Raw genomic sequence first — 18,368 nt, 5'->3', positions numbered from 1 at the left:
GACCTGAGCCGAAGGCAGTCGCTTAACCAACTGAGCCACCCAGGCGCCCAAGAATATTTAAGAGAGAAGAGAGAATATGGCATCCATGAAATAACAGGTATTTATATTTAAATGTCCAAAGAATTAAGAAAAATACTCAGAAGTTTAGGGCGCCTGGGTGGCTCAGTTGGTTAAGCGACTGCCTTCGGCTCAGGTCATGATCCTGGAGTCCCGGGATCGAGTCCCGCATCGGGCTCCCTGCTCAGCGGGGGGTCTGCTTCTCCCTCTGCCCTCTGCCCTCTTCCCTCTCGTGCTCTCTGTCTCTCATTCTCTCTCCAATAAATAAATAAAATCTTTAAAAAAAAAAAAATACTCAGAAGTTTAAAATGTTGGTAGAAATAGAAAATTAATATTGATGAAGTACCTGGCACAAAAACAAGACCAAATAAAAAGAACCCCTGGGACACCTGGGTGGCTCAGTCGGGTAAGCGTCTGATTTTGGCTCCCGTCATGAACTCGGGGTCCTGGGATCGAGCCCCGCCTCGGGCTCCCTGCTCAGTGGGAGCTTCTCCCTCTCCCTCTGCTGCTCCCCCCGCTTATGCTCTCTGGCTCTGTCAAGTAAATAAATAAAATCTTAAAAAAAAAAAAAAAAAATCCGGGAAAAAGAGGACAATGGAGTCTTTAAATGAGGAAAAATGATTTCTAACTATAACTTTTAAGTCAGCAAAGCTACTGAGCATGAGGATAGACAGGTTCAAAACAACTTACACCCAAGTATTCTTTCTCACTAGATAGATACTAGGAGAAGGAGACCTGGGATCCAGGAAAACAAGGATCCTACACAGATCATAGAGAAGGGACACCCCTTGACTCCCACTCTACAGTACGTCTAATCCCCGACTGCGTGGGCACAAGGGAGGGACCCGAGAGAGCGCTCCAAGAAAAAAGATCAAACCAGGTGATTAACTGGTGTACTGAAACACACTAGGAGGGAATGTGGGGATAAAACTCAGTGGCAAATTCACAAAAAAGCCAACAAACAAAACGAGATGCTCAGTAACTCCAGGACAAACAAGTTCCACAAAAAAGGAAATGTGGTCACAGCAGACTCTAGGACGAACCATGTGCAGCGTGCACACGCTCACCCTTGTGGAACACTGAGGGGGGCAAAGGAAATGCACACATAGGGGAAACAAGAATAGGCAATGGAAGAGAAGTAGTGCAAAGGACTCTGTGTGTGTGTGTGTGTATAAAATTCAAATTAAAAACACATATATACAAAAGAACGCCAAGGGGGGAAATTCTTTCCCCAAAAGAAAACTGTTAAAACTTTTCCTGTGTGATAATCAAGCCACAGATTTCAACTTACACATGGCTCTTTGATACGCAATTTAAATGTGCCCTTTCTCTTACAGTACTGTAACATATCAGAGTCTGGGAGACACATGATTGCCACACAGCTTTTGATCAAGGCCAATGACAAGAGGTAAGAGAATCATGGAATGCGGAGTACCACTTCCTGACTCAGCCCAACAGGACTGCAGCTGGGATTACAGTAGCGGCCCACAGACTTTTTCTGGAAAGGGCCAGAAATCACCTGTGCTTTATGGTCCTCTCACAGTCTTCGCTTTTCACAAACGTTTATATAAATATCATTCTTGGCTCACACAAACCACATAAAAACAGGCCCCAGGCTGCATATGGCCCACAGGAAACAGTGTGTCAACCCGGGAGATAGAGGAAATATATGGTCAGTGCTAGAGTATTTCATAATCCCTCACCTAAAGCATTCCTCATGCAGTCAGAACACCACCGCAACGTTAGGTTTAAGTTAATGGTTTGCAACTGGTCTGTATGTTGGTAACATTTATAAAATTACACCTGTTTTGATTAATCACGTGCTCTTTTACATTATCATTTTCTCCAAAGTATTTTAAGGACACAGCAAAATGTACACTTGACCACTGGCTACGCACAGCAGACTGTGAACTGTCCTGTGGTTACTCAACCGAGCCCTCACCTTGTTAGAGATGAACACTGAAATATTTGTGGAAGAAAAGAGACAGTATCGGAGATTTGCTTCAAAATCACTGGGAAGAAGGGGAGGAAGGATGGCATCGGAGGAGCGAGTCTGGTAATGGGTTCACGGGGGTTCACTCTACTGTTCTTTCTACTTTTAAATGTTTTAAATTTTCCTAATAAAACTTTTTAAGTTCAGGACAAAAACGGAACAAATACCAACAACAGCAAGCAGATAACGTGCTTACAGAAAGGCTATTATCCTTCAACTAGGAGCCGGGGGGGATAAAGTATAATTAATCCCAGTTTTCTTAATGTTAAAATTACATTTTTGGAGTACCTGGATTCTCTTCACAAAGGACTGAAAGAAGGCTGATTTTCTTATTCAGATTAGAGGAAGTGAACCCCACCAAAACAGACAATGCTAAGTAACTATAAGATCTTTAAAAACACAGACACGAAAAGAGGAAACTGCCAGTTCTCTTCCCAAAGAAAAATGATTTTGTTTTTGGATGATCCTTCCCAGGTATCTTAAAAAAATCAAGTTCCAGAAAAGGTAATCTGATTTTCCCATAGAAACCACGTGTAAAAAGATCATTCTCTTCCAGAGTTAGGGCCTAACAATGAACTTATTATAGAAATGATCACTAACAGTGTATTTACCTAGCTACCATTTGAAAGATGGATACATCAAAATGTTTATTAAAATAGGTAAATGTAACAGTTAAAGATTACCAACTGCACAGAAATATATTTTATTAATCTGCTGTTCCACGTATAATTTGTAATCCTTGTTTTCACGGTGAACAAAGGTGTGAGTGACAAGCCGCAGCTGTGTGCAACTGAGCGCGGTCCTCTCGCAACTCCTGACATCACCGTACACACAAACGGAACTGGGGTGGTTGGCATGAGCTCACCCTTCACAAAACTTTTTCTTTTTTACATACAATTCCTTATGTGTGGCTTTCAGGGTCAGAAGTCTCAAAGCTTTGATTGATTGCAGTGTACTGTTGGCATATAAAACAGTACACAAAAGTTTTTTCTTTTGGTCACAAACTTTACATGAAGTTTCAGAGTAGTGGCCCTTACATTAAAAAAAAGGGGGGGGAGGGCGCCTGGGTGGCTCAGTTGATTAAGCGGCTGCCTTCGGCTCAGGTCATGATCCTGGAGTCCCGGGATCGAGTCCCGCATCGGGCTCCCTGCTCGGCAGGGGGTCTGCTTCTCCCTCTCCCACTCCCCGTTTGTGTTCCCTCTCTCGCTGTGTCTCTCTCTGTCAAATAAATAAATAAAATCTTTAGGGCGCCTGGGTGGCTCAGTCGGTTAAGCGACTGCCTTCGGCTCAGGTCATGATCCTGGAGTCCCGGGATCGAGTCCCGCATCGGGCTCCCTGCTCGGCGGGGGGTCTGCTTCTCCCTCTGACCTTCCCCCTCTCATGTGCTCTCTCTCTCTCTCTCATTCTCTCTCTCAAATAAATAAAATCTTTAAAAAAAAAAAAGGGGGGGGAGGTTTAAATGCTTCCTACCAGTTTGCAGAGACTACAAAATTAATCATTTCAGGAACGAAAACCGTACCTCCCCAAATAAAGCCAAGGTCTCATTAAAATCACTTTCTGAATCACCACGCTGACCTCTCCCCCCCGGACCCTGTCGCCACCCACAACTGTCGCCACCCTTTCTTTCTGTCCGTGCACGGAAGTCCACAGCCTGAAGACTCCCTCCGAAGGTCAGGCACACAGGTTCCTGTGACTAGCCGAACCCGAGGGCAGTGACACGCCGGCAACAGCCTTGGCTGAGTATCTGATAACGTCAGAGTGTACAGATCTTTATTCAGACTCTTCCTTGGTTTTCTTCTTTTTCCTATTAATTCTAACAACCTGCACTGAAATAATCAATTAGCCAAACTCCTTTTACACATAAGCTTACCTGGCGATGTTATCACAAATCCCATGGCCTCCGAATTTCGCAGTTTCGACTGGGGCCCCAGGCTTTCGCACCATGACTTTGAGCGTCAGGCGTTTACCCTTCACGCCGGCAGCCTCAAGTCGTCGCTGAATTTCTTCTGAAAGATTCAGAAGAAAAGCTTCTGCTTCTTTTGGCTATGGAAAAACAAACAAAAATCCCACGTTACTTTCCTATACACCGAACAATTCTCAAGTATTTTCACTTCCAAAATCAAACATGTATACTCTTTATATCCTACAAGCTGCAGGAACAAGAGTGTAAAGTCTTCACTTCAAGCAACAAGAGTCTATGGGCTAGCTGGAGAGATGGGACTAGATGAAAAGATAAAGAACAGTAAATAAATGGATAAAACTCGTTAAGAGATCAGTACCTGGGTAAACCTTATTCCATAGTTGATCTCAGCTGAAATAGATTTTCTTTCCTTTTCAGTTCGAACTGGTCTATCATCCAAACCACGGCAGAACCTATAAAGCATCTGACCTGTTTTGGGACCAAATTCTTTTTGGAGTTTTGCCATTGTCATATATTGCAAGTCTCCACAAGTTTTAATTCCCAAAGAGGTCAACTTGGATTCCATCGAACGTCCAACTCCTAGAGAAAAGGGGATACGTGTAATTCTTTAATTCTGCACATAAACCATTAAAAACAGTTTAGCAATGTGAAATAACTATCATTCACCCACAAAACAACTAGTTTAAAATAATCTCCCTTAAAATTTTTAAGTGACATAACTGTAGCATCTCATAGACTAAAGAACTGTTTAGTGCAAATGCTAGTAAAGTTATTTCTAGAATCTACTCCTCAATTTGAGCTTAATTTGGGATATAGGTGAACCTTCTCAAATATGTGTAACTACGTAAGTTCTCAGAAGAATGCCATCTTTATTCATTACTGAGTAATATCAAGATTTCCATCTTATTCACAAAAATCAACAAATGAAGTGATAGACTTGTTTACACGGGCCTACAGTTATGACCTACATGTGAGGAGACTCAAGAGTGTTAGGGATTCTACTGTGATTTCGGTGATGGCCAAACTTCACAAGGGTTTCAGCCTCACTTTCTATGAATGGGAACTAGAACAAGAACTTACGACACACGTCCAAACCCAAAAACTTTAGTGCTGTCATACTGGACGAAGTGACCTGGGGATGAAGGTTCCTAAGCAAACAAAGTGGCAGTGAGGGCAAGACAGATTTCTTTTACCAACAAAGATTATCTCCCTGAAAAGGTCTCAACCCTCCTACAGCTGGGCCAGCATGCAGCACAGTCCCTGTGTCCTTCTCTTCCAGATGCCAGGTTTGAGCCTGGAGGATGCTGATGAGTTCTGTCACTCTCAATTTGCCCAAAATCTTAACAAAGGTACACATATCTAGGAGATATATTTAAGAGTAACGTAGGGAAACTAAAACTCTTATCAGAATGGTTTGCACACTATCAAATCAGTAATTTCCACCAATAAGGAAAACACTGTTTCTGGTCTTCTGTAGGATCTTGTGGGAGAGCTGAGTGAAGTCGGCTATGTTGTGCTCATCACTTGATCATTATTCTTTTTTTTTTTTTTTTAAAGATTTTATTCATTTGTGAGAGAGAGCGCGCGAGCGTGTGCACGCACATGCGCACAAGCAGGGGGAGCTACAGGCAGAGGGACAGGGAGAAGCAGACTCTCCACAACTCTCCTTGGAGCAGGGAGCCCGATGCGGGACTCGATCCCAGGACCCTGAGATCATGACCTGAGCTGAAGGCCCAAACGACTGAGCCACTCAGGTGTCCCAACGACCATTATCCTTCTAGCGGCTATTCTCTGAGTGGTCTTCAATAGAAGGACAGCTGGTCTAGTCCAGGTTCTGCCAGGAGCAGCTCTTAAAGCAATTACGTAGGACACAGGGTTAGGAGGCTGTCAACCTTACAAAAGATCTATGGCCATGGAGGTGGGCAAGACAAGTTCAAACCAAGAAAAAGTCATTCCCTCGTGGACGAGACAAAAGGTGTTAAGGGCACTGCCTCCCATCTGTGCCATTTTAAAGTTCAAGTAAGAAGAGAGAACAAGAAAGAATACAAGAGTCTGCGGGAACAAGAAAGAATACCAGAGTCTGCTTTAACATCACCAAAATCTGCCAGAGGAATACCATTTACAAAAAGGTGAAATTCTAAGTGAAACCCATCTGAGTATTTTTCAAGATGGAGAGGAGAAACCCAAGGTAAGAAGCAAATCATACAAGAGGCTGGCCAAAGTCAAACACTCTACACACTGTTCATCGTTCAGGAAAGGCTTTTCATCTCTGTTGCCCCACTCCGCACTCTCAAACTATGATCATGATCTTTCCCTTAGAGATCTGGAGAACTGATACATTCTCACTGACTTACAAATCAGCGAGAGGCACTAATCCGGGATTATTTCTATGTGTGCTGGCGTGGGGCAGGAGAAAAACGTATTGTTTTTGAGAATATCTTTAATACAGTGGAACAGAATTATTAGTTGCTAGTACGTGCCAAAGAAAGGCTATCATATCAAATATCACCAAATTAACCACAATCAACCTAATCTAAGTAAACTGTCCCTGTGGGGAGGAAGGAAAGGTCCTGTCCACTGCAAGCTCATCTGATGAAATGCAACGGGCCTGAACTCAAGTGGGGGAGGGAGGCATGTGGGGCGGTGGCCCACCTCTAACCCCTACTATACTGAGTGGGGAGGAAAAATGAATCAGCACCAAAAGCCTGACAGGGTTGTTTAATTGCCTGCCTCATGAAAGCGTTTGTAAGGAAAGGAGGCACCTCTAAGGACACTCAAATTGAGTGCAGCCACCTAGGAAGGAAAAAGTAAAGGAAAACATGCTAGCTTAGAACCAAGACTCCGAGAAGGAGAGAAGAAAAAAAAAAAGGATGTGGAAGCTCCTGGTCAAGCCACTGGGACAAAGACTTGCTTTCTGTCCTTGAAGGGAACTATTACTCTCAAAAACAGCCAGTAACGTCTCCTCCCCTGGCATCCAGACTTGACAGTACAGCAGAGAGATGGAAGAGTAAAGTTTTAAAGAATAAGGTTTTCACCATCTAAATTAGCACCGTCCAGTAGAACTTTCTGTGAGGATGAAAACGTTCTCTATCTGTGCTGTCCAATCCAGTGGGCACTTGCCACATGATGCTGCTGAGCACCAGAATGTGGCTAGTGTAAATGAGGAACTGAATTTTAATTTTATTTGACTGTAATTAATTTAACTTGAAATTTTACTGGCTTCACTTAGCTACTGGTTCCCATATGGGAACAGTGCAGATCTTTATGTCCACCTAACACAGTGGTGGTGTTTCTCTAAGAATGGCCGGGGGCCCAAACCCAGTGCGGGCTGTACCAGGTGCTCAGGGTAGGGGCACATGCACGAGGTGAACGGCCTGGCAGAGATCCAAAAGAATTCATAGAAACAGGTTATTGTATTTAAATAGTCGGTGGGGATGATCCTTTCTATCATTAAATAAACAGATCCCATTAGGTAATTTATTTGTTAGCATAACATATAATCATTATTCTGTAGAATCCCCTAAAACATAAACTTACTTAGTAATGTGTTTTCTCCTGCTCGTGTAGCTCCGATAATTGTGTATACTGTGCTGGACACACTGTGTGCCAAGTACACACTTATGGGCAAAGGGGGCCAAAGAGAGCTTGTAGAGGACAACAGGTGAGGTGTATTTATCCTGAGTTTCTTCTGGCTTCTTGGTTAGAGAGCAAACTTCCCCAAAGCATGTCCCACAAGATGTTAATAGGCACTATATATTGATCTTCAAATATCTGTGGGAAATTACTATTTTTTAACAAAGATAAATAGGTTTCTTTATTGTAACAATTCTCAACTTTTACTAAGCGGGCCCTCTACCAGGGATGGGTCCCAAATGCATGTGAAATCTTTTTTTAGAAGAACAGCCTACGTTCTGTAGATTGATTACAATGCCATCTTCCATACAGGCCTAACAACAGCAGAAGGTGACATTCTGCGTGCCTTTGTGAAAGGTTCTCAATCTATCTGATTAAGAATTTGGGAATTTGATAAAAGTCAACAGACATATGGAAATCACATGAAGAATTTTGGGTGGATACAACCTGGTTTTGAAGAAGAGAGGAGGCCACATGGGAGGGTGGCTTGCCAGAGGGAGCCAATCTTGCTGCCCTCCCACTATATTTTGGATATCGCTTAGGAAATTGAAGGCAGCCTGAGCAAGCTAATAGAGATGGCTAGTATAGGAAGTTTGGATGCGTAGTTCACGTGCAGCTTTAAATACACTGTACCAGTTCCTTCTTATAGAAGCCTGCAATAAGATGTGTTATTAAAACTTTAAAACTTTAAATTGTACTGTCTAATAAAGTAATTTGCTAAGCTTGATTTTAGAAGGTTAATTATTCCTCCAATTTAATCTCAAACTGACCATCAAAATGTCCTATTTCACATTTCTAACTAACACTAATACATTCTTTTAAGTTATTTATTAGGGGGTCAGGAAGCTTTACAACTAACCTACCATAAAATGGCATTTTGGTCATTTAATATTTGATAGCCTGTAACAGAAATTTCTAAGTTTCAGATATACTATTTTAGGTTTAAGAATATGCATCTAAAAATGATCACTAAATCCACTTTTCACAAGCAAATGAATTAAAAAAAAAACTTTCATTGAAAATGTACGGTCTTGAATTTCCCCACCACAAATACACAGGAGCTTTGTGAAACAGTGTGTTTTTTAACAAACAGGAGGATTATCTGAAACAGTATCAAGGATTACTGCATGGGTTAGAGACACTTCTTAGAAAGAGGTATCTACCATAGCAAGCAAATCTAAATATTTAATAACTGTGAAAGGAACTGTCCTGTAATTATTAATTGTGAAATGAATTGTCCTACACAAAAAAATTACATCTCCTCAAGGTCCCAAAAGGGCAACTGTTTTTCAGTTATAATTAATTATATTTGATGATTTCTCTATGGAAAGATTTTTACAAGCTAGGTTAGCCACACAGTAACTACACAACAATATAAAATAACTAAAGATCCTGGCCCTTAGCGGAGAAAGGTGGAGATGGACATTTTACTTCTACCTCTGAGTTAACAAAACATAATACTTTGTCTTTAGGTTTTATTCTTCCTAATAGGATTCATACATCTTCTACTTTTAAGGCTATTTGCTTACTAAACTCAGAAACCTGTCATGAGTCCATCAGTGTAATTTTGTAAACAGAGGAATCGATTCTCAGAACTTTATATTTGGCCTAGAAATGGACAATTTCAATTATGATTTATTTAAAGGACCAAAAGTCAATTTCATCATATTTAAAATGATTTCTAGGAATTCCCTGATCTTGCCACTTGAGAAATATTTAAAGTAAAATATGTGAGAAACAGAAGTAAAAGGTAACATTCAGGTCCTGATTAGTCAACTGAGGGGATTAATCATTGAGGAATTCCAAATTCCGTTTCTCATGGCACTCAATCATGGATAAAAATATTTAATTCATGTTTCGGAAAAGAGAGTAACGTTGTAAAACTGTGAAAAGCATTAATAGATGTTTACAATAAACCAAAGTTAAAAAGCAAAGATCTGTATTTACCTGGCAGATTACTAACTAGCTGACCTCTGATAAAATCATCAACTTCTTCTGGTTTTAAGTGGTACTGGCCATCTGGTTTTGCTTTTCTAGTTGCCATTCTAGCAAGGAGAATATTAGAACCTATAAAGTTAAAAAAAAAAAAAAAAAAACGGTTTTCAAAAAAATATTCACCACAATTATTTTTAAATTTCTTAACAAAGACATCTACAGACAGGTTACCTACCAAATTTCTTTCAAAAACAATGAAAATAATTTGCAATTCTGATCATTTCAAATACAGTACAAAACAGGCAGAATTTTGTTAAATAGGACATATTATAACCTGCATTGATACTGGAGAGAGGTTTCCCTTTGTTCCCAAACCGGGTGTCATTTCAACATCCCCTACCCTGGGGTAAAGGAAGGGAGAAAGCAGCCCCTAACCTTATGTTCAGAGATGCAGGCATCGGAGGCAACGGTCAGAAATTCCATCATCCTGCCAACCAGTGCGTCCAGACTGAGCAGGGAAATAAAGCCAAAGACATGCTACTGGACAGGGGGTAAAAGGGAGCCCGAAGAACCCAAAGTCTCACTATACAATCAGAACATGTGCAGTGGGAACGGAGGGTAGAAGAGTCTCACAAACTGACAGTGACAGCAAGGTCCCAGGTGGGGTGTGGACGTGGAGAAGTCAAGCAGACAGCGGAAAAGGCTACGGGGGAGAGAGACCTCATCAGGGCTCTGTGAGAGGAGGATGTCGAAACTTAGGGAAGACACAGAAAGGACACGGCACGGTTTTACGGAAGACTTATGTAACAGCTATGTGCTTTCCTAGGGTAAATGTGCAGATATTCATGAAGAGAAAAAGTTCTGCAAAGTCACACCACAATGATAAAAGGGTGAGTTGTGGAGAGGCAAAAGGGGCTGAGGAGTGGAAATATCATGTGGGATTTTCATTTTAATTGCGTGACTGAACTTAAAAGAATGTACTCATATTGTCACACCTCTGAATTAAAAAGAAGCATGATTTAAACAACTAAACCCATGCCAGATACTGGAATACAGAAAATAAGCCCTAAAAGGACGCTGAGAAGGATCTGCAGGCCAAACACAGGGGAGTTGAAAGGTAGGCTAGCTAGGAACTGGAGGAATGCTATGAATGTATTAATAATGTTTTTTATTTTCTGTATCTTATGATGTTTTGATATCTTAAAACTCTTGCTGGCTGCGGGGAGATGGTCCTCCCAAGGCTAGCCAGTTTCTAAGGACAGCAAACAACTACCTCCCTTAGGAGCGCACCTCTCACATGCAAGCCAGCCACCCCCAAACATCTCCTTATCAAGCTCACACACGACGACAGTATTTTCCTGCCCTAAGTCATCCAGGCAGGGTACCAGGCAACTAGAATTCCCCGCTTATAACCCTAACACCACAGGATTATCCAAAAGAGCAAATCCAAAGCTGTTTACTCCACTCTGTCCAGCTTTTCCCACAGAAACCCCAATAAAGGCTCTGGCCTAGGATTTCCCCTCACTCCTTGCTTCTGCCTCCTGACTAAAACTGGGGGCTTCCCCATGTGGTCCTACATGGTACAGCATGCCCTCTCCTCTTCTTGGCAGGTGTAAGGAATAAAAACCTTTCCACAGCATTGGCTGCTCTGTGTCATCACTCAGTTCTCTCCATAAATTAAAATCCCAAGGGTACAAATGAGACAGGGAACTTCAGAGGAAGGAGGATTTCTAATGAGAATGGAGGAGGAGTGGTTGGAAATGACAACGACAAGCTAAGAGGAAGTTACATCTACCTGGCAAGCCTGGGACGTACAGAGTACCGGAGAGAACACAAATAAAGAGGTATCCTGGCAAGAGCTATGGTGTATAGTATGTTCAGAAAGGAAGAGGTGACTCAGGGAAGTGGAGCTATCCAAGAGAGGGCTCCAGAGGGCACAGCTGCAAAAGCCAACAAAACAAGGACAGATGATGTGAGCGGCTAAGGAAACTAAGCACAAGGATTAAAGATAAAACAGACAAGGGCTGGGGAGAGAGCACAATCACTGAGGGCCACTGGTTGATAATGGTGACTTCTGGAATTGAGAGTGAAGACAGGACTGGTCGAGCACTCCAGGAAGCTGAAGTTCCCAAAGTAACTGAATTACAAGACTCACAGTAACATTTAACTCCAAATCCCCCCCAACCACCCTGCTTGGAAGGTGGCTTTGGCTCACTTAAAAAGAATATGTTTACAAATACTGAATCCACTTCTCCCCGTTTTTGAAAACTAGAAATATTCCAACTTGTTTATCCCAAAGACAGTATCATCATCAACCATTTACTTGCCTCTCTAACACTTCCATCTCACGTATTGCACAAATGTGAGCAACGCTAAGAAGGGTCTTAGAAGTCAGAGGCCTATGCAGTACGGTAAAAAAACAAAATCTAAAAAAATCACTCGTAAAGATTAAATGATATTCAATGATCACAAAGCAATGCTTTGAGTAAAACGAAGAGTACAAAATAGGCTGGATACTAACCAATTCCAACAGAGGCCGCACATTTCGTCTGGTCTTTGATTTCCATGCGGACAGCATTTGCAAATTCATCAGGAGTAAGTCTGGTCTCTGCAAGGATCTCAGTGATATCTACCAGTGCTTCATCACAACTGACAGCTTCGATGTTATGTGTGTAGCTGTTGACACAAAGCAAAGGCAATGAATCACCCGGGAGCTTGCCCTCGAGGAGACACAAATGTGGCAAAGCCCAGTCTTCCTCTGGCATCTCTCTTCACATTTCCTTATAACACTTAAAATGCTAAAAAGTATTAGCATTTTAATTAAAGTGGCCCAAGTGCCATTCTTTAGTCACCTAACTTTTAACTGCAGAACTAATGAATTAGTATTTTCTCATTTTCCATATTAACTACCAAAAATACAGCAGAAATTCTCATTCCAGTTTCTCTATGCTGAGGATACCTTTGTAAAGCTCTGAATAACTGAAAAGTAGTGGGCAAATTAGAACTGTCATAACATTTAATCTAAAAACTGTTCAAACACCGTTTACCAGAATCCTAAACAGATAGAAAAGTCACATAAATCAGTCAAATAAGTAACTGATTATCTCCTAAACAAAAATACCATGATTAAATACCTTTTACTGTAGTAGGCCTAGGATACAGGATATAAAGGCCAGTCACCCCCAAATACCTGTCTGAAAGGACGCCAACTACATTCCCTGAATGTGGAAATACTGTGGGTTTTGGTCATGATCTACCGACACAAAGGACTTGTTTTAATCAGCTAGAGAAGAGGAAAAGGAAGAGCAGAGCTGTCCTGTGGCTCTAAAACTAATTAAATATGCAGACCACAAATGGAAGGCAACCAGAAAGGCCTCAAGGTCAAAAACGTACCTTCAATAATCTACATGGTAACGTTTACTATGCCTTATCTCACCTACATCTTACTGCAGGTTACAGATCGGAATAATTGGCTGTATTCACTTAAGAATAAATATCTGTATTCATTCAAGAAATGAGTGTTTTGCTTACACTTTAAATAAAGGGTGAAATCTGTAAGAGCAGAAGGGTATACCTGACAGGAGGAATTCTACTTCGCAGTGAAAGGTGCCCCCGAGGCATGGAGAACATGAAGCCGAGGCAGGATTTCCAAAGGGTGGTAGGAGAACACTGTGCGCTTTTTTCCCCCCAAGCACAGCCACATGCCACCGACAGTGTCTCCACAGACTAAAAGGATCTCAGGACTAGTATGTGTCATGGGTCCCTCTCCAATCCTCCCGATGTGAGATTCAGGCTGGTAGCTGCCTGAATGCCTCGATACTTGGAAGCAGAACACGATAGTACCACTACCCAGCTCAGTCATCCACTCCCAGCACTCATTTGGATGTTTCTATTGACCCCAACTCTGGAACAGGATTTAAAAAGCATATTTTCCACTTGGTAACACCAACATTCCCATAGGTGGGATCTTAAGGACAGCTGTGATTATAAATGGCTTATCATTCAGCACTCAGACCTACATACTAATGCCAGATAACTTCATCTGTTCCTTTTATTTTCTCTTTCCTGCTCAAGTAGAGATGGGATCTCGTTTCTCTCCGTAGGACCAGCTGCATCAACAGCTATTTGTACTTAATAGATCCTCAATAAATATTCAAAATAATGCATAAAAAGGGAGAGGAAGAGGTGAAGACAGAGGTGCAAAATGTATCTCTTAGAACATTAATACCCTCCAGATGTCGACAAACCTTGGCCTACTGTCCAGATGCCTGTTTTGGTAAATAAATATTTAATGGAACACAACCACACCCATTCACTAATATATCTGTCTGTGGCTTTCACTTTATACAGCAGAATTGAATAGCTGGAACACAGACCTTATCTAGCCCTTTATAGAAAAAATATGCTGACTCCTACTTTAAAGCATACATAGCCTGCCATAGACTTATTTTAAATTTTGAGCTTTGAATATTAAATATACCCATACTGTAAATAAAAGTTAATCTCCTTTTCTCAATCCAACTAATCAACCACCCTGAAACTACTACTAAAAACTAACTTTTATAAAAACTAACTTTTGGCATACCTAATGATTTTAGAAGATAAATGGTTTTCGAGTCTCTACTCGTTGACCCATCAGTTCTAATTATAAACAAAACTATAATTCAAACGTAGTAAAAGAATAACCAGGTTAAAAAATGCCAATTCTCCGTCTGTTTGGTTCCAGAGGAAGAAAACGAGAGCCACGGAGTTGAAGCTATACAGACAGAGACTCAGTTTCCACTGACGTCAGGAAGCAGCGAACAGTGAGCAGTGTCAGTATGTCCCTTAAGACTGAGCTGATTACTGGACTGGCTGAGGAAAGGGTTCCTGACAGAGAGAGGTGTCCAGCAAAAGTGGCCCTGACACCCCTCCAGAACACCAGACTCTCTCACTGTTAGAGAGAAGAAGTAAAGCAAGAGACATGGAAGTGACCCGCATGTTGGCTGTACCTTGCCAGCGTTTCATACATTATTCGCGCAACTTCCTTATATGCATGAAAATCATATGGAACAGCTTGAAGGTTGGGACAAAGTTGTTTAGCTTGCCCAAAAAACATTCCATTCCTGATGCCAACTTGTCTAGAAAAGAATAAAACACAATGGAGGTTACACTAGGAATAACTTTCTCACTCAAATATCCAATGTTGACAGTGTCTCCCCATGCCACTAATATATAATTTTCACTTAATTCTCATTAGGGATAAACAATAAGCATTAAGAAAATTTTCAAGTTTGATTCCCCCCCAAAGGAAAATTGCACAATGGTCTGATGAGTGTAAATGACATGTGTAGATGTGCAAAATGTTACTCAAAGACCAGGTTTGGCTCTTGTCTGTATCTGAACATTTCTCCTAAGACTCAGACCTCTGGCCCCTTTTCAGAGATGCCAGCACGCCATATGCTGGTGATATCACAACCACCACAGAGCAGGAATATGCTGTCAAAAGAGGTTTTCTTCCCCTAACACATGGCACGGTTTGGCCAGGGTGTATCCCCCAAAGACAAAGAATATAAACGAAAGAACTACACAAAACAGTGCTATGCAACAAACAGACAGAATGTACTCATCCTATTACCACCCAATTCCCAATTGACCAATTCCATGCTCCTGAAGTGGCTCCACAGTGGTTGAGATGCCAACAGCATTGTATATGGTAGGACATCACTCTGGGCAGGAGCCAGGGTTCCAGAACTTTGAGGGACCTAATTGAAAATGGTATATTTTAAATCTTTTGCGTGTCTCAATGCCCCACATTACCTTTGATATTTGGAGCATTCAGCACAAAACTATACTCATGGAATTATACATAATTAGTAAAATTCCATTTGACCACTCTGCAATGAATCAAGGAAAAAATACTTTAAAGTAAAAACACAAGCGAAATAATAAGCACTGTTTCACCAGATTACATATGCCTATGTAAATACACCAAATAGTTATTTTATACGTTCATTCAATAATATTTACTAAGTGCTTACTTAGTATGGTGGTATATACCCTGTTTGGAGAAACAATATATAAATACTAGGCTTCAATTACTCGGAGGTCTCTGGCACCCTCCTCATCTCAGACCACCACTGAGAGCCAAGAAGGAAAAGAATCCTCTAAGTTACTCAGAAGTAAAGGCAAAATCATATGCATTTCTTATGGACACCAAAACAGTAATAAATTATGATTGCAAAGCTCCCAGTAGACGAGAAATATCTAATAGGAAGGAAAAGTGACAGTGAAAGAAGTGACGACTGACAAACAGCATGGTGAAGAAAATTCTTTCATTCATTCAACAAAAATTTATGTCTCCGGCATTTGGCAAGGTGGTAGGCAAAAGATGGTGAATAAAACAGACCCCATGATGTTCACAAGGACGACCCTGCACTCACCCAGCAAAGAATAGATTATAGTCAATGGACCTTATTTTGTAAGGCAGTGAAGTATATATAGAATAGTTTTGAAGTCTATAGAGAATTACATACAATTTAAGACATTTTCAATAATGCTATGGTGACTTATCTTATTCCTGTCAAGTAGGTCCCATGCAGGATAAACTACCAATACTTCATCAGTGTGTGCTGCAGAAAGAGATTATTTGCAGGCTTACACTGCACATGTAGGTTACTGTCCATGCAGTATGTTAATATGTATCCATATCAACTAAGAACAGTAAAGCGTCCTTACAAAATCATTTAAAAATGATTTGATCTTAAAAAATATGATTCGAGGATATTTGTATATCATCACCTATTCATCCGGTATTTACCTTCTCACTTATTATGTATAAAGCTTGCTCTTTCTGATGAGTAAACCGACTAACAGTAATGCATATTCTAGCCTTTGTATATACATCCTACCTTTCCATGATTTCTACCATCTCATGTGCACACACCATCCTTTGCAGACCCACTATTAGTCTGTGTCTATTGGAAACTCACCATTGCATAAAACTGGGATGATCATCCCCACAATCAGGTCCCCATTCCAACCCCAGAAACATTTCTCTGATGCAACTGTAAATATACATATTTTAAAAAAATCTTTTCACCTAAGGAAAATGTAATTATGGGACAGCCACAAGAAAAGGTTATCCAAGAACTATTTTCTAGAGACTTTCATTATCAACAGCTTTCTACAAAATGAAAATCACAATTAAGAAACAAACTCCATTGCTGTGGGTTGTGTGGGCTTTTTTTCCAACTTTCACTCAAATTCACTGTCATCACTTTATGTATCTCCTTAAAACAATCACACCTAGGTGGCTTGCTGTACAGTATTTAGCCCATATATCATCACAATTATTTTGTAATACATTCAGCTTGACAATCACTATCTCTGATGCAATATGACTGCAACATCCAAATACCAAAAGAAGCCTAGAGCCTAGACAAGCTGTGGCTACTTGAGTCCAAAGCCCTCAGGAACAGGAAAATACTTTTACCCTTGAGGTAGACTTGCTATCCCCCCCGTCTCCCCACCGGCCAGCACTCAGCTTGGGGGTGCCAAATGAGAAGGGACACCCTTCAGGCAGTACACAGAGGGTGGGGCTTTCACTTCACCACCAGCTGAGCAGAACTCAAACACTGGCAGAGCATTCCTGAGCTTCAACACGCCCTCCAGATATGAACACAACTGTCCAGCCACCAGACGCACACGTCGTCACCCCATAACTTAGCCTTACTGAGCACAACACAAAATCAGCTCTAAACTGCCAGGGCTAATAAAAATACAATAATCCAGAATGCATCTGGTATTTGACTTATCATTTTTATTAAAGTTTTCAACTCTTGGGCTACATTATCAACAATGAAAAAGGTTAAAATGTAATTTTGTCAATAAGGAAGGCAAAGTTAGTCTAAGGAGTAAAAGTTTCACATGTCATAAATGGAAAGTAATTTAAATATTTTATAATTATGAATGTTTGATTATAAAGTTTTCTTAAATATCTTTTTAATAAAATAATTGGCAAGATTTTAAACTATTTCAGTTAGATGACGTTGAAATATTTTTTGTTCCTATTAGACTTGAACAATCCCAACTTTTTTTTTTTTTAAAGATTTTATTTATTCGACAGAGAGAGACACAGAGAGAGAGGGAACACAAGCCCGGGGAGTGGGAGAGGGAGAAGCAGGCTTCCCACTGAGCAGGGAGCCCGATGCGGGGCTCGATCCCAGGACTCTGGGATCATGACCTGAGCCAAAGGCAGACGCTTAACGACTGAGCCACCCAGGTGCCCGAACAATCCCAACTTTTAATCAGGACTGAAAAATGTTACATATTATCAAATCATTATGCTATACACCTGAAACTAAGAGAATGTTGTATGTCAATTATATCTCAATAAAAAAGAAAAGTATGAATGACAAAGCCATAAATAAAAAGACTGAAAATATAACTGGTAGAGGACTCTACTATTAAATACTTTAACACTTGCCAACAATGTGTAAATGCTTGCTGTGTTATAAAGGTAAAAACATCTGTTCAGTTATCAGGAAAGAAAACAATAAAGATTGTTCTCTTAATCAATTCATTACTACTCCCTCTAGTTTTACAACTATTACAATTGATTATTTTTAAATGATTTTTTTTTAAATTATGAGGAACACATACATATGTCTGTTTCCTCTTGTACTGAAAGTTAAGCTTACAGTAAGATAAAGATCTAAAGACAAAGTTGGTACTAATGAATTGACAACACTCTACAATTTTAAGTATGGAGATTATTGGGTATACCAATATGGAATTATTTACTTGTAATTTAATAAGCGATCAAGTTTTAACATTATTTTGAAGAAA

General features: G+C 40.6%; 1 protein-coding gene across 11 annotated transcripts in view; it reads right to left on the bottom strand.

Moving 5' to 3' along the window:
* Positions 1 to 18,368, bottom strand: part of REV1 (REV1 DNA directed polymerase) — a 101,720-nt gene that overhangs the window by 8,738 nt on the left and 74,614 nt on the right. For 10 of the 11 annotated variants that reach the window (XM_081831999.1, XM_081831998.1, XM_081832000.1 and 7 more), the window contains 5 exons: positions 14,531 to 14,659; positions 12,061 to 12,215; positions 9,552 to 9,671; positions 4,330 to 4,550; positions 3,921 to 4,093 (listed from right to left, as the gene is read on the bottom strand). In XM_081831999.1, the coding sequence (XP_081688125.1) occupies positions 3,921 to 4,093; positions 4,330 to 4,550; positions 9,552 to 9,671; positions 12,061 to 12,215; positions 14,531 to 14,659 (798 nt within the window). Of the gene's footprint in view, positions 1 to 3,920; positions 4,094 to 4,329; positions 4,551 to 9,551; positions 9,672 to 12,060; positions 12,216 to 14,530; positions 14,660 to 15,156; positions 15,284 to 18,368 lie in introns of those variants that run through there. The other variant, XM_031023078.2, reaches the window with a different exon arrangement.

This window comes from Leptonychotes weddellii, chromosome 10 (assembly GCF_054177405.1).
Source record: "Leptonychotes weddellii isolate Sample4059 chromosome 10, ASM5417740v2, whole genome shotgun sequence".
In the NCBI taxonomy this organism is placed as follows: domain Eukaryota; kingdom Metazoa; phylum Chordata; class Mammalia; order Carnivora; family Phocidae; genus Leptonychotes; species Leptonychotes weddellii.
This window is presented reverse-complemented; position numbering and strand designations above follow the sequence as displayed.